Source organism: Orbicella faveolata, unplaced genomic scaffold (assembly GCF_042242905.1).
Source record: "Orbicella faveolata isolate gen_17 unplaced genomic scaffold, um_ofav_v1 contig_12, whole genome shotgun sequence".
In the NCBI taxonomy this organism is placed as follows: domain Eukaryota; kingdom Metazoa; phylum Cnidaria; class Anthozoa; order Scleractinia; family Merulinidae; genus Orbicella; species Orbicella faveolata.
The window spans coordinates 11,278,177-11,294,915 of record NW_028301539.1 but is presented as its reverse complement, the minus strand read 5'-3'; the positions used below and the strand labels follow the sequence as shown (position 1 = coordinate 11,294,915).

Here is a 16,739-nt window from a genome sequence, read left to right as displayed (position 1 = left end):
GCTTTCTATAACTCACCCGGGGTCCACCCGGGGTAGCGTAAGTTGACAAACTAACTTTCTCTAATTATTTTCCATAGATTCTTTATTGTCACACTGAAAAGAAATCTTTGCCGATATTCCTTAATCTTTTACTTTAAATTTTACCAATTTGCTGGAAATTGTGAAAGAACTAAGTAATATTGGGGGCAACAAAAATAAGGCTCTAGGGATCCCTACAAAATATTGCTTATTGCTGCTTGGAACCATGTTGGAACTAATGACATGGCGGGTGTTAGGTCCGATGTTGTTGTCGTTGGTTCCTGCTTCGTTGACATGATCAGTTATGTTCCTCATTTTCCAAAATTTTATGAGACAGTTAAGGGAACAAAATTTCAATTGGACTTTGGTGGAAAAGCAGCTAATCAGTGTGTGATGGCCCAAAAGCTTGGAGCAAACACTGTTATGGTCGCTAAAATTGGCAGCGATCAGTTTGGGAAAGACACGATTCAGAATTTTAAGAAGTTTGGGGTGAACACTGATTTTATTTCGGTAACTGATAAAGCAGAGACAGGTATTACTAGCATAGGTAAGGTTTTACACTCAATCCTTAATCCTTTATAAGGTCATGTTATCTTCCCGGGGTATCCAATCGATGAAATCGATAATCGATGACAATCGATATCAATCAATACCAATCGATATCAATTAATCGATTGATATTGATAATCGATGACTGATCGATGGCGAAGATTCTTGTGGTTATCGATTGGTATTGATTTTCAATAACAATTGATAGATAAATTGATATCGATTGGTATCGATTGGTTGCAGATTGAAGGAATTGGCACATAAATATCCCATCTTTGTATGCAGTAATTGTAAACACATTTCAGTTTAATCCTTTGAACATGAACAGGAGAACAAGACTCTCGTCTTTCTCTTCAACGCCCCGTCCACAGGTTCCATCTTCTTTTGACAACTCAAAAGTTTGTTCCTGTTCTTGCTTGGTTAACAACTTTAAATGCGTTTCTGCGTTCTCCCCTCTTCTTGTCTGCAGTAAACACTTCACGGACGTTCACCTCAAAACGGCAAAGATGATAGCCTTTGGCGATGCACCTTATATTCAGTAAAGCCTCTTCCCGGACTTCTTGTGTAGACATATATAATGACACAGAAAGGTAATGACGGGCAAGTGGGTAATTCGAGTACATGTGCAATGGGGTATATTCTTTGTGTTGAGAAGACTGGGTCGGAATTATTTCAACAGTTTCCTCCCCTGGGCGTCCTAAAAATGGCGGATGATCGGACAGGTTCGAGGTTGCTGTGCTAAGCGACAACAATCGATGAATGGTTTTTGTGTGGTTATCGATTGATCATCGATTGACCGATACCAATCGATACCAATTAACTAATTTTATCGATTGATGTCGATTGATCAATTGGTTTTTCGATCATTGATTTCCATTGATTGTATACCCCGGGTATCTTTTGCATTTGAATTAATTAAGTTTATCTTTATTTACTATCTAATTAATATTTGTATTAACATCATATATATGATGCTGTTAACAGATTGAATGAACCAGCACTGTTCAGTCATTTTCATGTTTTTATGTAGGCAAGTTTTGTCTGTTTCTTCTGAGTTTGAGAAAAAGGTATGGGTAGGCAAATTGTTTTTTGAGAAATATTTTGTAAAAACAGTAACCACTCTTTCCATGTTTACATAGCCTCATCTAAACACCTGGGGAGAATTCTCGAAAGTTATGCAAACCCTTGACTACGTCTCAAGTGGGTTTGCATAACTGTCTTGAATTCTCCCAACCTTCCTCGTGTTTAGATGAGTCTATGTCAACACAGAAAAAGTGCTCTATTGCTTAATTGAAAATATTAAACTTCTCAAAATATAGAACTGTTTAAGATAGTTTTAACTTCATAGCCTTAGGCCTTATGTGCACCTAATGATGTGAAAAGAGGTTATGATGATGATGATGATGATGATTGTCATAGCTTAATTTTGCTTTGTGCCAATAACCATGTCGTTTTGTGAGGGTTATGTCCAAGATCTTTGGTGTGGAGTTTTGCTGTTAGACTACAATTCTGTAAACTTTTGTGGCATTTTCAGTGCAAACTTCACATGGACTGTTTGTGGTTTGGCCATGTCAACGGCATAGCAAACAGTACAAGTATGAAAATCCTGAAAACCATATCCCTGCTGTCCAGTATTACCCCCTTGTAAGAATGAATGAGAGAGTAAAATAATTTGATGAACTTGTTTCACTTGCAGCTGTGAACAGTTCTGGTGAACCAGCATTTATCAGCCTTGCAGGAGCAAACAGACATCTCACTGTAGAAGACATAATGGCTGCAGAAACTGTTATTCAGTCTTGTCCAGTCATGGTATGCGACAAGGGAATACCTCTCAAGATTGCTATGGAAGCATTAGAGTATGGAAAAAAACTAGGCACTAGGACAGTATTCAATCCTTCACCTAAATTGGAATCAATACCACAAGCTGTGTACACAAACACTGATGTTTTAGTACTTAACAGAGAGGAGGGTGAAAGCTTAACAGATATCTCTGCAAATGACTTTGAAGGAGTTAAAAGGGTCATTGTTAAACTTCACCAGCAGGGTACTTCACATGTAGTATTAACTCTTGGATCAGAGGGCGCTATCTCTTCTGAAATGACTCCAGAACATAAAAGTAAGTTCCTTTAAGAATTCTTACTTACTAGCAGAAGTATGGCATGACTGACCTAGTTTATACTAATCAGTGTAGATTTTATTTTTCTTTTAAACACCCTAAATACCTGGGAACAGAATTTTTTTCATGGACATTGCCTCAGTCATAATTTTTTTTTGTGGCTACAGCCCTGAAATATGATCTCTCATGTTTGATATATTAAATCTTATAAATTTTTTCTGTTTTCAGATCCAGTGATGGCACACATTAGAACATCAAAAGTGGATGTTGTGGATACAACTGGTGCTGGTGATGCCTTAACAGGAGCACTAGCATTCTTCCTGTCATGTTATCCTCAACTCTCATTCGCCGAGATGGTGTCCAGGGCAGTAAATATTGCGACAGTCACCGTGACAGTGCATGGTGTTCAGTCCAGTTATCCCACAAGAGAAGAACTAGATGACTGGTTATTTGATATTGATGCAAAACCATCTGAACAATTACATCTTGAAATTCTGAGTGGTGAGAACTTAGAACAAGAAGAGACCTAAACCAAAGTCAAAGAGCGCACCTATTGCAGTGGTGCCAGTTGACACTTTTTGTAATGTTCAAATACAGATGTCTTGCGATCAAGGCCTTAAGCAGCCACGTTAATATGCATTCATAGAAAACAAGATCTACATGCACTGGCTGGCATACACACCATCTTACTATCAATTAGCTTTGTGAACTTCATGTTACCTTGCCTATTGTATTTGTTAATCCGAAAACTTACAGTGCAAAATCATCTGTGCTGCTGTGCTGAGACTTTCGAACAGAGTCTATTGACATTAGCAGGGACTAGGGGTAGCTCTTTTTTGAGATTTTTTTTAAGCATTAAAGATTTTAAATATGTTACAGTAAGTGTGCTTTTTACACTTCAAGTCAAATAAATTTATACAAGAATTGAGAAGTGCCCCATCCTGAAAATACAATTTTGAGCTTTTCAACCCAGTCTCACTCACAATACTTATTACTGTGTGCCACTCCGATAATGCTGCTCTAGGTCATCATTAAAATAATTTATTATAGATGGCCATCATTACATGTAATGTAAATTTCAAAATTTAAACAGACCACTGTACCAGAAATGTAGCCAAGTCTCTGCTTGAAAGCAAGCTTTGAGTTGACCTTGTGGTGATAGAGTCTAGAAACTAGTTAGCATATTAAATACCCCGGGGGAGGGGGGGGGGGGTGTAGACTTCCATATGAAAAGGTTGGGGATGCTTGTTGTCTTCCTAAGGGGTAGAAAAAATGGTTTTGGTCTCACTTAGGATGTTCAGGATGGAATGCTGCTATTTTAGGGTGTAGTCAAAGAGATAGCACTTATTTAGAACATAATGCTCTCATTTCTGTTTTTAGGCTTGATTTCTATCTCTCTCTTGAGTCTGGTCTACTAGCCTGAGCTCCTTTCCCGATCAGCGGCTGGTAATCGAGCCTATTCTGTTTTAAGAGGTATCTTTTAGGGGTGAAAGAAAGCTCGAGCCGCACCCAGTTTGTCTCCTTTAGGGGTTTAATTCAAATTTTCTGACAAGCCCCCTCCCCACCTACCCCTGGGCATAATGATAAGATAGTTTACATTTGCAAAGTGGCAAGTAGAAACTAACAGTCAACTATTAGCATTGCTTCTGCTCAAAGACTTGATCACTAAACATGAAACTGTAAGTGTTTGGTAAAAGTGCATTTATGTATTAATATTTATTTGTTTTTCATTGCATTCTTAGATTTCTATTTAAAAGCATGTTACAGATTATATCTTACAGAAGGAGAAAAATTCATCATGTATTCTGTGTTTTCTTTAAGTTTATATCTATATTCTTATGTTATAAAAATTAAACATCGATTACTTGTTTCTTGTGGCTTAATTTACTTAGTTGGTGCAACTGGGAAGTCTGGAACATGTGGTCTGTTCAACTTACTCTATTTATATTAGCCTGTGTGTATCCACCCCCTCCACCAAAAAAAATGCTAAAAAGACAGGTGAGTTTTCTTTTCTTTAAAGAAACACAAACAAAGAATAAACGAGACCTTAACACCATCCGCCATTACTCGCCCATGTGCTTCAGTAGCGCACACTACGCATGCGCCGTAACCTCGACGGCGATTTGTGACTGAACGCAAAAAAAAAAAAAAAAAAAAAAAAAAAAAAACGAAGCCGAATTTATACCTTGGGCGTTTCCTTTGGAAAGCCCGAGTAATAAAGAGAACACTAAAATGTAACATGCCTCCACAAAAAAGATAATAGCACAAAGGCACGTAAAACTACTTGCAAATTTTGCCCGATAGGTACCCGCTGGGGAAAACCAGCGTCCCTCGATTAGTCCCAGTCTTCCTCGGGTAACTCCATGGAACGCCTTGTAATAAAATGATGTCGAAAGTTGTAGTCCTTTGTACCTTGTACAGTTTTCTCTTCATTTTATGGAGTACAGACGTATCGTGTGCAGGTAGTGATGACTTCAGTGCTGATGTTAAGCTATCGGGTGGTAAATTTCGCATGGGCAGCCCATCCGCTGACACGAAACGTGGAGAACTACCTGCCAAGACTGTCGGAGTCAAACCATTTGTGATCGATAAATATCCCGTCACAAATGAAAATTTTCGAAAGTTTGTTCGCGCTAAGAAATTCAAGACGGAAGCAGAGAGGTTTGGATGGAGTTTTGTCTTTCGTACTTTCGTGCCAGAGGAAGTGAGATCGAAGATCACTCAATCTGTGCCGGTAAGTTGATCTTCGTCTTGAATGCCACGTCAATTTTAATTAATTTAGGGGGGATTCCCTTTACCTTCTCGTTCCAAGCTGCAAATGGTTGTGGCAACTTTTTAATGTCAGTTCCCAGAAGTTGGTTTTGTACTTTACATCAACACGTAATTCCTTATGTTTAACATGCGGACATTTTACGATTTTTTTTTTTCATGCCTGTCAATGTTGACAAAATGTTGACAGTTTAAATAGATCTCTCAAAATACGATCCAGAATACGGTCTGTATAAAAAAGAAAGAGAAAAAAAGACCATGTAATTTTCAAATCAGGAGGGAAATGTGAGCCTGAAATGTCAGTCATCTCCCACCCTCAGCCTAATCCCCAGGTGACACTCAAGAGTCTCTTATAGGGGGATTTGAATCAGAGTGACAGGGGGTAGCCATTGAGCAAAGCGACACTCAACATTGTCATGTCTTGAGGGGTAGGGGGCTGATCCTGTGCCTTTGCTGTGGTGTAAGTAATTTCACTGGAGGTTTTCATTCTGCTGATTTCCTTGTCTTTTTAAATTAATTTCTTTTAGGGTGCACCATGGTGGTTGCCAGTACAACAGGCTTACTGGAGACAAGTAAGTTTAAAATAGCAAAAGGCTTTCAGTAATTGATAATTGACAAAGTTTATAATTCATGTTCTACAGTTTTCAAAATATTATCCAATTTACCTTTTATATTGTGGTGAGAACTATTTTTGATAGCCTGACTTTCTCAGGGGAACGGTCAATTTTTGCTGGCAATAAAAAGAAGTGGGGAATTGAAAAATTCAGTGGGAGACCAGCATTAATCTGCAATCAGTACTTGACAAAAAATATTGGGAACATTGCATATAATTTCTAAAACAGAATGTGGGGAGGATGAAAATTCCTTGACATGCAGTATGCCACAACATGGTACCAGTCAAACACTATTTGTTGCAGCTCCGACTACCTGTACTGTATATTTTTAACTCTTATTATACACAGCCAGGAGGCCCTGGTACATCCATAAAAGAGAAGATGTCATATCCTGCTGTGCATATCAGTTACAATGATGCCAAGGCATACTGTGAGTGGATGGGTAAGAGGCTGCCAACTGAAGCTGAGTGGGAATTTGCTGTTAGAGGAGGAATCAAAGGTGCGTTTACTTTTAGTTTGCGATGCAAATGGGTTTTTTCCTATTGGTGGGAATCCATCTTCACTTCCAGGCTAATTCATGTTATAAATCTTAATTTAAATCATGATTACCTGTAAGTTAAGTATAGGTATTATTCAACTTTCATACACTGTACAAATTCCAATTTTCTGATTGGCTGATTTGTACCACATGATACTGGGTTGTGACGAGGCAACCACCTTGACGTCATATTTATCTTTGTGTAATATCCGTGGTGTAAATTCAACACACCACTGACATTACACCATGGCTTTGACTGACCCAAATATAATGGTTTCAATGCAGTGTTTCTTTGTGCGGCATATTCAATTTGAGTAATAAAAATGTTAACGCACTCATTGCTCGGAATTATCGGGATTTACCCGTACTCGTTCACTAACAATGAACTTGAAATTTTCAATACCGCACTGGGCAAAGCATCGTGTGGTATTGAAATTTCTCATTCATTGTTAGTGAACTCATGCAGGTAAATCCTGATAATTCACTCGCTGAGTGCGTTAACCTGTAATTATTTGTAATTATAATTATAATAACTTGTAATTTTAATTGTTTACTGCATGTATAGAAGAAATTCAAATTTCTTCTATACAAGTCAAAGTATTTTTTTCTGAAATAATCAATATTTCTACCACGTCTTTAATTTGGTTTGGCAATTTTTAGTAATGCATTACATGTGAAAGTGATTTAAAATCCTGTAACCACAGGACTTGTATATGTATGTATACATGTATTACAAGACAGAGCTTTGGTTGCCACATTTGGCATGTAAAAAAGTTTGACTAAAATTATTTTGTTCCCTTTTTTGGTTAACATACATGTACTGAGCTAGCATCTAGTCAGATTGATTATTACAACCTTTTGTTTTGAACAGAGAAAGATTATCCATGGGGATTGGATTATGAAAAAGAACGTATGAACATCTGGCAGGTAATTATATTCTAAAGAGTTGTGTATCTGTGGTATTAGTTGTATGGATAGGCTGAGCTGCTTTAAAAGAGACATTTACAAGTGAATAAGTCAGGTCTTTAACACCATTAATTTGGGTAACTTTGTTTATAACTTTTTAAATTTCTGGTTATGGTATCACATTGGCAGAGATAAATGTGCAGTTCTAGAAAATATCCACACCCCCACAGAAGGGATTGGAATTTTCTGGGGGTGGGTGGGGAATTCTGTTTTTGGAACTACACAATGGCTGTTTAGTAAATTAAATATGTAATTCCACAGTGCTGAAACTGATTAAACAGTTTATGTTAAACATTGCACATACAATATTGCATGTGTTCTGCAGGGAGAATTTCCTGATGAAAACACTCAGGAGGATGGTTATGTTGGAGTTGCTCCTGTAGATGCCTTTCCTGCTCAGAATAAATTTGGTAAGGCATATTATGATGTCACTTAAATTCTTGATTTCAACTATTTCTTCTGGTTCATTTTATGTACAATAAATAAAAGACAGGATAAACTCTATTAGGTGCATGCATTGTTCTTCAGTTCGTGTAGAACATTTAAGACCCAGAACGGATTGTTAAATGTGTATTACTGTGCTCCAGGTTGACATAAAAAATTCTCAAATCCATTTTCAATTCCAGATCTTCACAATCATCATCACACTGATATCAAACAAATCCCAAATCAAAAGAGCAATAGTTTGAACTCTAGAATTCCTAGCTCATTGAGATCCAAATATTGTTAAATCCAGAGTTAACAAAGTATCTTGAGCTTTACATGCATATTTTTTTATTTTTAATTAGTGGACACCACTGTAAGTGATGAGGGTTTCAGGTCAAACATGAATTTCAGCAAAATTTTTTAATGCAATGTTATTCATTTTTCCTGATAGGAATGTATGACATGTTGGGGAATGCATGGGAGTGGGTGTCTGATGAATTTAAAGACAAAGGAAGGGAAACAAAATATGTTCTGCGAGGTGGATCATACATAGACACAGCAGATGGTAAACACAACCATAAAGTCACTGTTACAACAAGGTATGTCAACCTTTCTTGAAAATTATGATTTGAATGCAAATAAATATCATGAGTGGTGTAAATCCTTAATTGCTCAAGCTTTCATAGGATTATTCATTTATTACTTCTCAAACTCATTAATAATTCATCAAGTTTAAACAAAGGAAATCATGACCGTGACGTTGTTTGGATATCTGATCTTAATTAGCCGAGATTTTTACAATTTTATTTCTCTGTTTTCTCCGTAGTTTTAGTTTCAGTTGAGAAGATATATCAAACACTCAAGACAGTGTTTGACCACATTTCCAAACACCTTGAAGTTTATCAAGAATACTGAGAATGTGCACGTTAATTTGTACTGCAGTGCAAATTAAAAAATTAATGATAAAATTGGCCTGCTCTCAGCTAATCACAATGAAGTAATTTTCTCACTCATATAATACAATTGTAAATGAACAATTAGTTTGTACCAATGTTAAGACATATGCATAACAGAGGTGTATGTGTAATGCACAACAACATCTCTGAACACTTATAAACTAGCTTTTCACATTTGTTTGTTTTTCAGGATGGGTAACACAGCTGATGCTGGCTCAGATAACATTATGTTTCGTTGTGCTAGGAGTGCTAGTAAGGATGAACTTTGACATCAGGGCACCTTAGAACCAATTAAATTGATAGCAATTATTCTCTGTGACAAGAAACATTTGTTCAACCATACTTTGAGTTACATGTAGTAATAGTACAATGTCTTAGACAGGTCTCAGCTCAGATGAAGAATTTTTCCAGAACTGTTTCTTCATTAAGTTTTATAATAAAAATGTTCTATGTAACCTTTGACTGTAAGGGTCACTGAATTTGACAGAGAGGGTTTGGTATCTTAGTTTTATTCAAATACAGTGTAGTGGGATTTTGTCCTGTTTATTACTATTGAAACTGTATAGAGATTAGATGACCAATCTCTCTGTCACTAACAAGAAAACAAGTTTATGCTCTTAAATTTCAGTAGATTTTCTAGAAGAGAAAACTAATGTCGGCAAAAAATTAGAGCGTTATGACAATGTTATGAACTTTTTGTTTTAACACTTAATTTAGTGATAGCAACTATGAATGACAGACACATGCAGAAGTGACATTTAGACTCACTAACCTTTTTATAAAGTTCTACATCTGGTATTTCAATAGGAAAAGTTGGGTATTAATAAATAAGAAATAAAAATAACAATTTTCCAAATTCTAAATGAGCAATATTTACTGTGTAAAACAATCATCCGAGAAGCCCTCAAGAGGCTGGAAGTTCTTTCTAACACTGTTGTAAATGTTAAGTGAATTTGGCATTTGTCTGTAGTTACAATGTACACGGGCATATAATCACAAACTTGGAATGTTGTGAAAAGTACATGTCTGCCAGTGGCAATGACATGACACACTTATAAGAGTATAAATTACTTGGTAAAAAATGACAGAAAAGATGGTTACAGTGGTTGAGAAACAAATTTTGCAACAATCAATAACAACAATAAGAACAACAGCCATAGACGGTGTGCGAATTCTAAATATTCCAAAAACAACAAGACTTAGTGTAATTTATTGCTACTTTTAAAAAAAATATTATTCTTATTATTTGTTCATCAACTTATGAAAAAGCAACTTAAAAAGAGCAAATACCAAAATCAGTAAAATGTGATCTTTTAAGGTACATATTTTTTTTCTGTTTTTGAGAATTATTTGCAAACTCTTCGAAAACATTTACAAAGAATTTAGAAGCATTTAGAAAGTAAGTCAAATAAAATTGAACACCACTGAGTTTTTTGAAGTTTATACATGTCAAGTAGTTGGGCAAAATCATGTTGATAACTATTGTATCTACAACTGGACACAAGCAAAGACTACATTCATTTGTAACACCACAAAATTTGTACATACTTTTGGTACAACTTACTTGAGTTGTTTTTTGACACATTATATATACAACAAGTACATGTTTATTAGTCATCTTCATCTGTGTGTATGACTTCTTGGGTCCCAGTCTAGAAAATAAAGAGGCAACATGATTGAGGGACAACATGGTTGTATTAATATCATCTGTAATGTGCTTGATGTACATTTTAAGGTGTGCACTTACTGCCAATGCTTCCTCTTGTCTTCTTTGTTCATAAATCTGTAAATTATAGACAATAATAATTATTTATTACAATCAAAGTAAGATGCACAGTGCATAGAATCTGCCTAATTCTTTCAGAAGATAATTTTTGGATAAAATTTTCCATCAACACAAGGATGCATAAATTTCTTGAAATGTCGCCCACCTCTTCTGCTTCTTGTCTCTCATCATCGGTGTACTCGTCTTTGTCCAGCCTCTCTAGTCGTCGCAGACTTATTAACACTTCTATACGATAATCGTCTTCATCTGATACGGGACATTCTGCAATAGAATGGTTCAGAACAGTTCACTGCAGTTTGTAGAATTGGGAAGTCACTTATTATAAATACTTGGCCGATGCTTACCAAAAGTTAATCAGAATAAAATATAGAGGCTGCATTACTTCAAACTTGGCCATTATTGTCCTAAGGTAACCTGTTTGCAGACCAGGATGCTATCCAGGAAGGTGGGCTGGACTTCAAAGTGTTTTGAAAAACCATTTGTCATCCCTTTCATGGATACAGAAATAAGCCAAAATTACACAGTCAGTCAGAATTGGTTGCTTACCCATCAATAGCAAGGCTCTTAGCAAAGGCAAAGATTTTAGTTTTGCAATTTCCTTCATGTCTGTGACATTGTTGCCTCTGTAGATGCAAAAAACAATTAAAATACAATTTTGTTTCTAATTTGTAAATACTTGTAAGTCATGTTACATGGTTTGATTCATACATGTATCTTGAAGGACAATGTCAGTTTGCTCAATAAATGAATATTTTTAAGGGGTGCCTCATGGCTCAATACTGGGCACTATCCTATTTCTTCTGACATGCCTCTTTACTTAAACAATTCAACTGTAGACATTATGCTGAACACTACATTGTCATTAAGTGTAAAACGGAATGAGATCATTTCACTAAACCTTTTGCTGGCAAGAGACCTAGAAGATAACAAATTGTCGAAAGAAAACAAAATGTTTCTTAACACAGAAAAGACCAAGACACTTCTCATTAATGCAAAGCATTTACGAAAAAAAAAAAAGGAAAAAAAGCTGTCATCAGAGGACTTAGGTATAGTGCTCAATGGTACAGAAATTGAACATTGTCAAGTCACGTCCCACAAGTTGCTTGGAGTCCATTTTGACTAGGATTTATTATATGAAAAACACATTGACAGATGCCACTGCATAGTATGTGTTGTGTAACCTTCTAATTTAAAGGAGATTTAAATATTCTGAAATTTTGTCACAAGCAGCTCTGAACATTTCATTTCTGCATGCCATCATTTTGCTTAAATCCTAAACAGAAACTGATCAAAGTTGGATAATGTCACTATGCCAATGTATTAATCTCAGTCAATCAGTATTTTGCATCCACAATTTGGATCAATTCTTAATTCAAATGCTGTGGGCAGGCTCTTTGTCCCCTTTCCCCTCCTTCTTTCTTGCTACGAGAAGGGCCTGCTGGCAGGCTGTATGCACCTTTAATTTGTTGTACTGTCAAGAACTTCAAATTATGATGTATTAATTTTGTAGTTTAAAAGTGTTACCTCCTGTTTTAAAACCAGGTTATTTCAGTAAGGAATACAAAGGAAATGAAAATTGAAAGCAAATGTTTTGTAGATAGGTACACATGTACACAATAGATTTTATCACAATATGTATATTTAAAAACAAAAACATTGACATAAAATCCATTGGGTAACTAAATGTTGGAAATACTATCTAATGATTTAATATAAAGATATAAAGACAGAAGGTAAACATTAACCTTCTTTCTTGCTCTGCATATTTTTTGTATAGAGTACTGCTTAGCATAAGTGAAGCAATTCATTCACTGTTTATCCCCTTAGTAATTTAATATTAATTTTTGAAGTTTTCTTGTAACTTACCTCAAATTAATGTACTGAAGGTTTTTCATATTTTCTGAGAAGCCATCAAGTTTCTCAATCTGGTTGTCACGGAGATGTAATTTTGACAGATGTTCCAATCTGTCCAGGCCTTCAAGAGTTCTTATGGTGTTGGCACCCTAAGAAAGACAAATAAGAAAAACTTTGCTATTGTTATAGCAAAGTAGATGCTTATAATAGATGCTTAAGATCTAAAGGGTGTCTGATTGCAGACTGGATGAAAACTTATTTTGGTCTGAAACATCTTCAACCCACCATCTCCCTAGATACATGCTCTTATGTTCTGTACTGAATTATGCCAATAGTGCAAATTAGACATTTGTAAACCTCCCAACATCTGTCTTGTGGTCTAAAATGTTTAGCTAAATTTTTATTTTTGGTCTAAGCCATTGAACGACATTAAAAATTAAATCGAAGATACCAAACAGCACTGCACAGAGCACATTAAAAGGTCACACATTGACTAGCCTACTGTACGTTGACAAGACGTTATTTTACACACAAAATATTCCATGAAACATTATTTTAACATAAGATCTAATTGAGCTGCTTGTGTCTCACCATGTAAAGCTCTTTCAGGTTAGGAAGGTTAGATAGTCCAACAGTTGTCATGAGTTTGTTGCCTCGCAGCTCCAGAACTTTCAGTCTGCCCAACTTGTTTGGATCAAAGCCACTAACCTCAACTATTTCATTAACTAGTTCAAGATTAAAAAGATGCAGCATTGTAGTATGAGCTGTCTGTATACACAATGGTTATAGTTGGACAGGTATATAGTCAACCTTTTTTTATAAGAAGTATAGGGCAGGTAGAGGCACCGTGGCCTCATTGTTGGTGCAATCATCCCAGGATCAAGCGGTCCAGATTTGAGCTCTGGCTGGGGACACTGTGTTGTGCTCTTGAGCCTCTCTCCACCCAGGAGTATAAATGAGTAGCAGCGCATTGTTGGGGAAACCTAACAAATTGCGGGGGAGTGACCCGTGATGGACTAGCATCCCATCCAGGGGGAGTAGAAATACTCCTAGCCACTTCATGCTACAGAAACTGGGATAAGCTCTGGCAGCTATGAGCCAGTCGGCTCCAAGGCTTCACTTTTTCCATTGGGCGGGGGGGGGGGGTAGCATCATGGTTAGTGAGCTCGACTCTGGATCAAGCTGTTTGGGTTCGAGCCCTGGCTGGGGACATTTTGTTGTGTTCTTGGGCAAGGCACCCAAGTGTATAAATGGGTACCAGCGAATTTATTGCTGGGGGTGATCCTACCATTGACTAGCATCCCATCCAGGGTGGAGTAGAAATACCCCTAGTCGCTTCATGCTACAGAAACAAGGGATAAGTGCCGGCCCGATGGACCACTTCATTGGCTCATGTGCCGACTTTTTGTTATATCATAATATGGCAGGGGATGACTCATCCTCAGTGATGTGGAAGGGAAAAGATGGAATGGGCAAGGAAATTATAAGTCATGCAAACCGTATTTACAAGGACTTAAGTTAGCAGAGTGTGAAAACATGATTGCCAAAGATGCAGTGCTTGATTTTGTTTTCCATTGTGTAGTTCAGAAAATATCCATACCTCCCCTATGGAAGGAATTTTTTTCTGAGACCCCTCCACCCCTCTGGAAATTCCAATAAAGCTTGATACATTTCTTTAAATTTTTTGGTCTTACAGAATCCCCCACCCCCCAAGAAATTCCAATCCCTTCTGTGGGGGGAGTATGAGTATGGATATTTTCTGGACCTGCACATTGTGCAGTTCCAGAAAATATCCATACTCCCCCCACAGAAGGGATTGGAATTTCCTAGGGGGTGAGGATTTCTCCAAGACCAAAACATTTAAAGAAATGTATCAAGCTTAATTGGAATTTCCAAAGGGGTGGAGAGGGAGGGGACTTAGAAAAAAATCTCCTTGTAGGGGAGGTATGGATATTATCTGGAGCTGCACATTCAGAGAAACTGAAGGACAGGATTCTGGTCATATAGTTAACAACATGTCTGATGAGGGAAGAACCACTAATTAGATAGCCAGTGAACACCGCTGGAAATCCAGCCGTGAATCCAGGCTAGTAATTGGAGGGACCTCCTAATTTTGTTTCCCAGGGCAAGGTCATGTAATGTACTTCAAAAGAGGACTACATACAGCAAGTTGGGGTGGCTATGAATAATGAAGTAAACATGGAAAGCATTTAGATAACATTAACCTTATAGTTGGTAGCAATGTACAATATAACAGCCAGTTAACCAGACTGTTAATACTTACATGACAAATTCAACTGTTCCAACAAAGGATGGTTAATGCCTTCTGTATCCATTATTTTGTTGTTAGCGAAACTTGCAATTTGCAGATATGGTAACTGTAAGTAGACAAAGCAACAAGATATACCTGGTAATTTATACATGTATGTGTACAAAATAAATAGGCGCAACTGGCAATTTATTTAAAAGTGTTGGCACTGACCTCATCGAGCTTAGCTGAAAACAAGACATTCCTGTCAGCTTTCAGCGTCAGGAGGTGAGTTAAAGAGTTAAACGGAGAAATGTCTTTCAACTGATTACCACTTAGATCCTGTAAAAGAAAAACCATGATTAAGCTGAGAATGATACAAAATAAAGAACATCATAAATCAGCAATTATTTAATAATATTAACTGTGAATCATTCTAAACTGAAATGTTTCTCACCACATATCTCAAGTGAATAAAGCAATTCAGTATACTAACATCTGTCAGCTCCCTGTAAGAGAACAAATGAGTTATTAAGTAATGACTGGGGAAATGACCATTATAAAGGGCAGGTAAAATGGGCACACCTTTTTACTAGTCAAGGGGACTTCAGCTATGAAATATTGGCATATTATTTAACCAAGTTTTTATATTATATCAATTGATAAGTGGCCCTGATAGGGTGTGTGGTATATTTGTACTCCCGCCTATAAGAGTCTGGGCACGTCTGTACCTCGTTTAGGTGTTATTATGTCAGATCTATGCGTTCTCCCATCAGGTCCGCCATGTGCTCATTGTAGGGTTGGATCTTTGTGTTCATTAAAGTTTAGTACTTAACAGGGTGAAATTCTAAACTGTGACATGGCCTTGGAATGGAGGGTACAAAATGACAAAGAATGATACTTATGTTGAAATTGTGATGTGAGACATGTATGCCATACCCCCATACTAACAGGAACTCCTCCCATACTAATGGGACCTCCCCCATACTAACAGGTAAGGTAAAGGTAAAGTCTGCATACGAGCCAAGTGACTCATCAGGCCTGAGCTTATCCTGGTTTCCGTAGTATGAAGTAACTAGGAGTACTTCTACTCCCCCTGGATGGGATGCTAGCTCATTACAGGGTTACCCCCAGCATTAAATTCCCTGGTACCGATTTATACACCTATTGGAGAGAGGCACTGTGAGAGTAAAGTGTCTTGCCCAAAAACCGAACAGAATGTCTCCGGCCAGGGCTTGAGCTTCGATCCGGAGACGAGCGCACTAACCATGAGGCCACCGCGCCTCTAACTGGACCCCTCTTAATTCAATCAGTTTGTTCCTAGAATGACGGAGATGGCAATAAACAAGATGACCAATAATATTATGGGGTTGTCTCAATGTATCTACAAATTCTCAGAACTTCCATTGAAAGAAATCCATGACATCTAACTAGGAGAATTTGAATTTTGAAGGTAGGATCAATGTTATTAAAATAATGACCGTAGAGTCGAGCTTACTTTTCATGTATGTCAAGTCTGACATATGCATGTGCCAGGCCATCTCCAGTTTTGCACAGCAACGAAAGGCTGTCAGCTAACATTTCTTCCGTCAGGGGATTCTCTGGAGGTTTCTAATACCACAAGAAATGCAGAAAGCGCGCCAAAACAAGATAAAATTTGAAAAATGTTTTTCGCACACTCTGGTTCATTATGATATGTGTTATTTGTCATTGTTTCCATGAAGTGGAAATCAGATTCACTTCAGAAACGAAAGAGGATATTCAAAATAACTTACTTCTTCTTCCTCAGTTCCTTCCTCTTCATTTTCATCGTCTAACACTGGTTCATCAACACCTTCGTCGTCTTCAAAGTCCGACATTTTGCTTTCTTGCTTGGCTGGAACGATGTTACTTAGCAAC

At 37.1% G+C, this 16,739-nt stretch overlaps 3 protein-coding genes across 3 annotated transcripts; 2 read left to right on the top strand and 1 right to left on the bottom strand.

Annotated features, from left to right (window-relative positions):
- Window positions 1-64: 64 nt before the first annotated feature.
- On the top strand, window positions 65-4,553 carry LOC110063050 (ribokinase-like). The gene is made up of 3 exons (XM_020770004.2): window positions 65-565; window positions 2,264-2,683; window positions 2,912-4,553. The coding sequence occupies exons 1-3, from the start codon at window positions 262-264 to the stop codon at window positions 3,211-3,213; spliced, it is 1,026 nt and encodes a 341-aa protein (XP_020625663.2). The 5' UTR covers window positions 65-261; the 3' UTR covers window positions 3,214-4,553.
- A 432-nt stretch (window positions 4,554-4,985) lies between these two features.
- On the top strand, window positions 4,986-10,639 carry LOC110063048 (inactive C-alpha-formylglycine-generating enzyme 2-like). The gene is made up of 7 exons (XM_020770002.2): window positions 4,986-5,417; window positions 5,980-6,024; window positions 6,415-6,565; window positions 7,476-7,531; window positions 7,896-7,980; window positions 8,448-8,595; window positions 9,143-10,639. The coding sequence occupies exons 1-7, from the start codon at window positions 5,067-5,069 to the stop codon at window positions 9,219-9,221; spliced, it is 915 nt and encodes a 304-aa protein (XP_020625661.1). The 5' UTR covers window positions 4,986-5,066; the 3' UTR covers window positions 9,222-10,639.
- LOC110063024 (leucine-rich repeat-containing protein 23-like) lies at window positions 9,480-16,739 on the bottom strand. Its single transcript, XM_089282380.1, has 11 exons — window positions 16,616-16,739; window positions 16,339-16,451; window positions 15,298-15,349; window positions 15,075-15,182; window positions 14,877-14,970; window positions 13,184-13,317; window positions 12,605-12,741; window positions 11,285-11,361; window positions 10,884-10,999; window positions 10,700-10,735; window positions 9,480-10,604 (listed from the first exon to the last, which is right to left on the bottom strand). The coding sequence occupies exons 1-11, from the start codon at window positions 16,697-16,699 to the stop codon at window positions 10,563-10,565; spliced, it is 993 nt and encodes a 330-aa protein (XP_089138506.1). The 5' UTR covers window positions 16,700-16,739; the 3' UTR covers window positions 9,480-10,562.

Excerpts from the sequence above, each read along its gene's own strand:
- LOC110063050 (XM_020770004.2), top strand. The coding sequence starts at position 262 with ATGGCGGGTGTTAGGTCCGATGTTGTTGTCGTTGGTTCCTGCTTCGTT. Across the intron at positions 566-2,263 it reads GACAGGTATTACTAGCATAG|CTGTGAACAGTTCTGGTGAA; the intron begins GTAAGGTTTTAC and ends TTTCACTTGCAG. Across the intron at positions 2,684-2,911 it reads AATGACTCCAGAACATAAAA|ATCCAGTGATGGCACACATT; the intron begins GTAAGTTCCTTT and ends TTCTGTTTTCAG.
- LOC110063048 (XM_020770002.2), top strand. The coding sequence starts at position 5,067 with ATGATGTCGAAAGTTGTAGTCCTTTGTACCTTGTACAGTTTTCTCTTC. Across the intron at positions 7,981-8,447 it reads TCCTGCTCAGAATAAATTTG|GAATGTATGACATGTTGGGG; the intron begins GTAAGGCATATT and ends TTTTCCTGATAG. Across the intron at positions 8,596-9,142 it reads AAAGTCACTGTTACAACAAG|GATGGGTAACACAGCTGATG; the intron begins GTATGTCAACCT and ends TTTGTTTTTCAG.
- LOC110063024 (XM_089282380.1), bottom strand. The coding sequence starts at position 16,699 with ATGTCGGACTTTGAAGACGACGAAGGTGTTGATGAACCAGTGTTAGAC. Across the intron at positions 15,183-15,297 it reads TTATTCACTTGAGATATGTG|GATCTAAGTGGTAATCAGTT; the intron begins GTGAGAAACATT and ends TTTCTTTTACAG. Across the intron at positions 14,971-15,074 it reads TTTCAGCTAAGCTCGATGAG|TTACCATATCTGCAAATTGC; the intron begins GTCAGTGCCAAC and ends GTCTACTTACAG.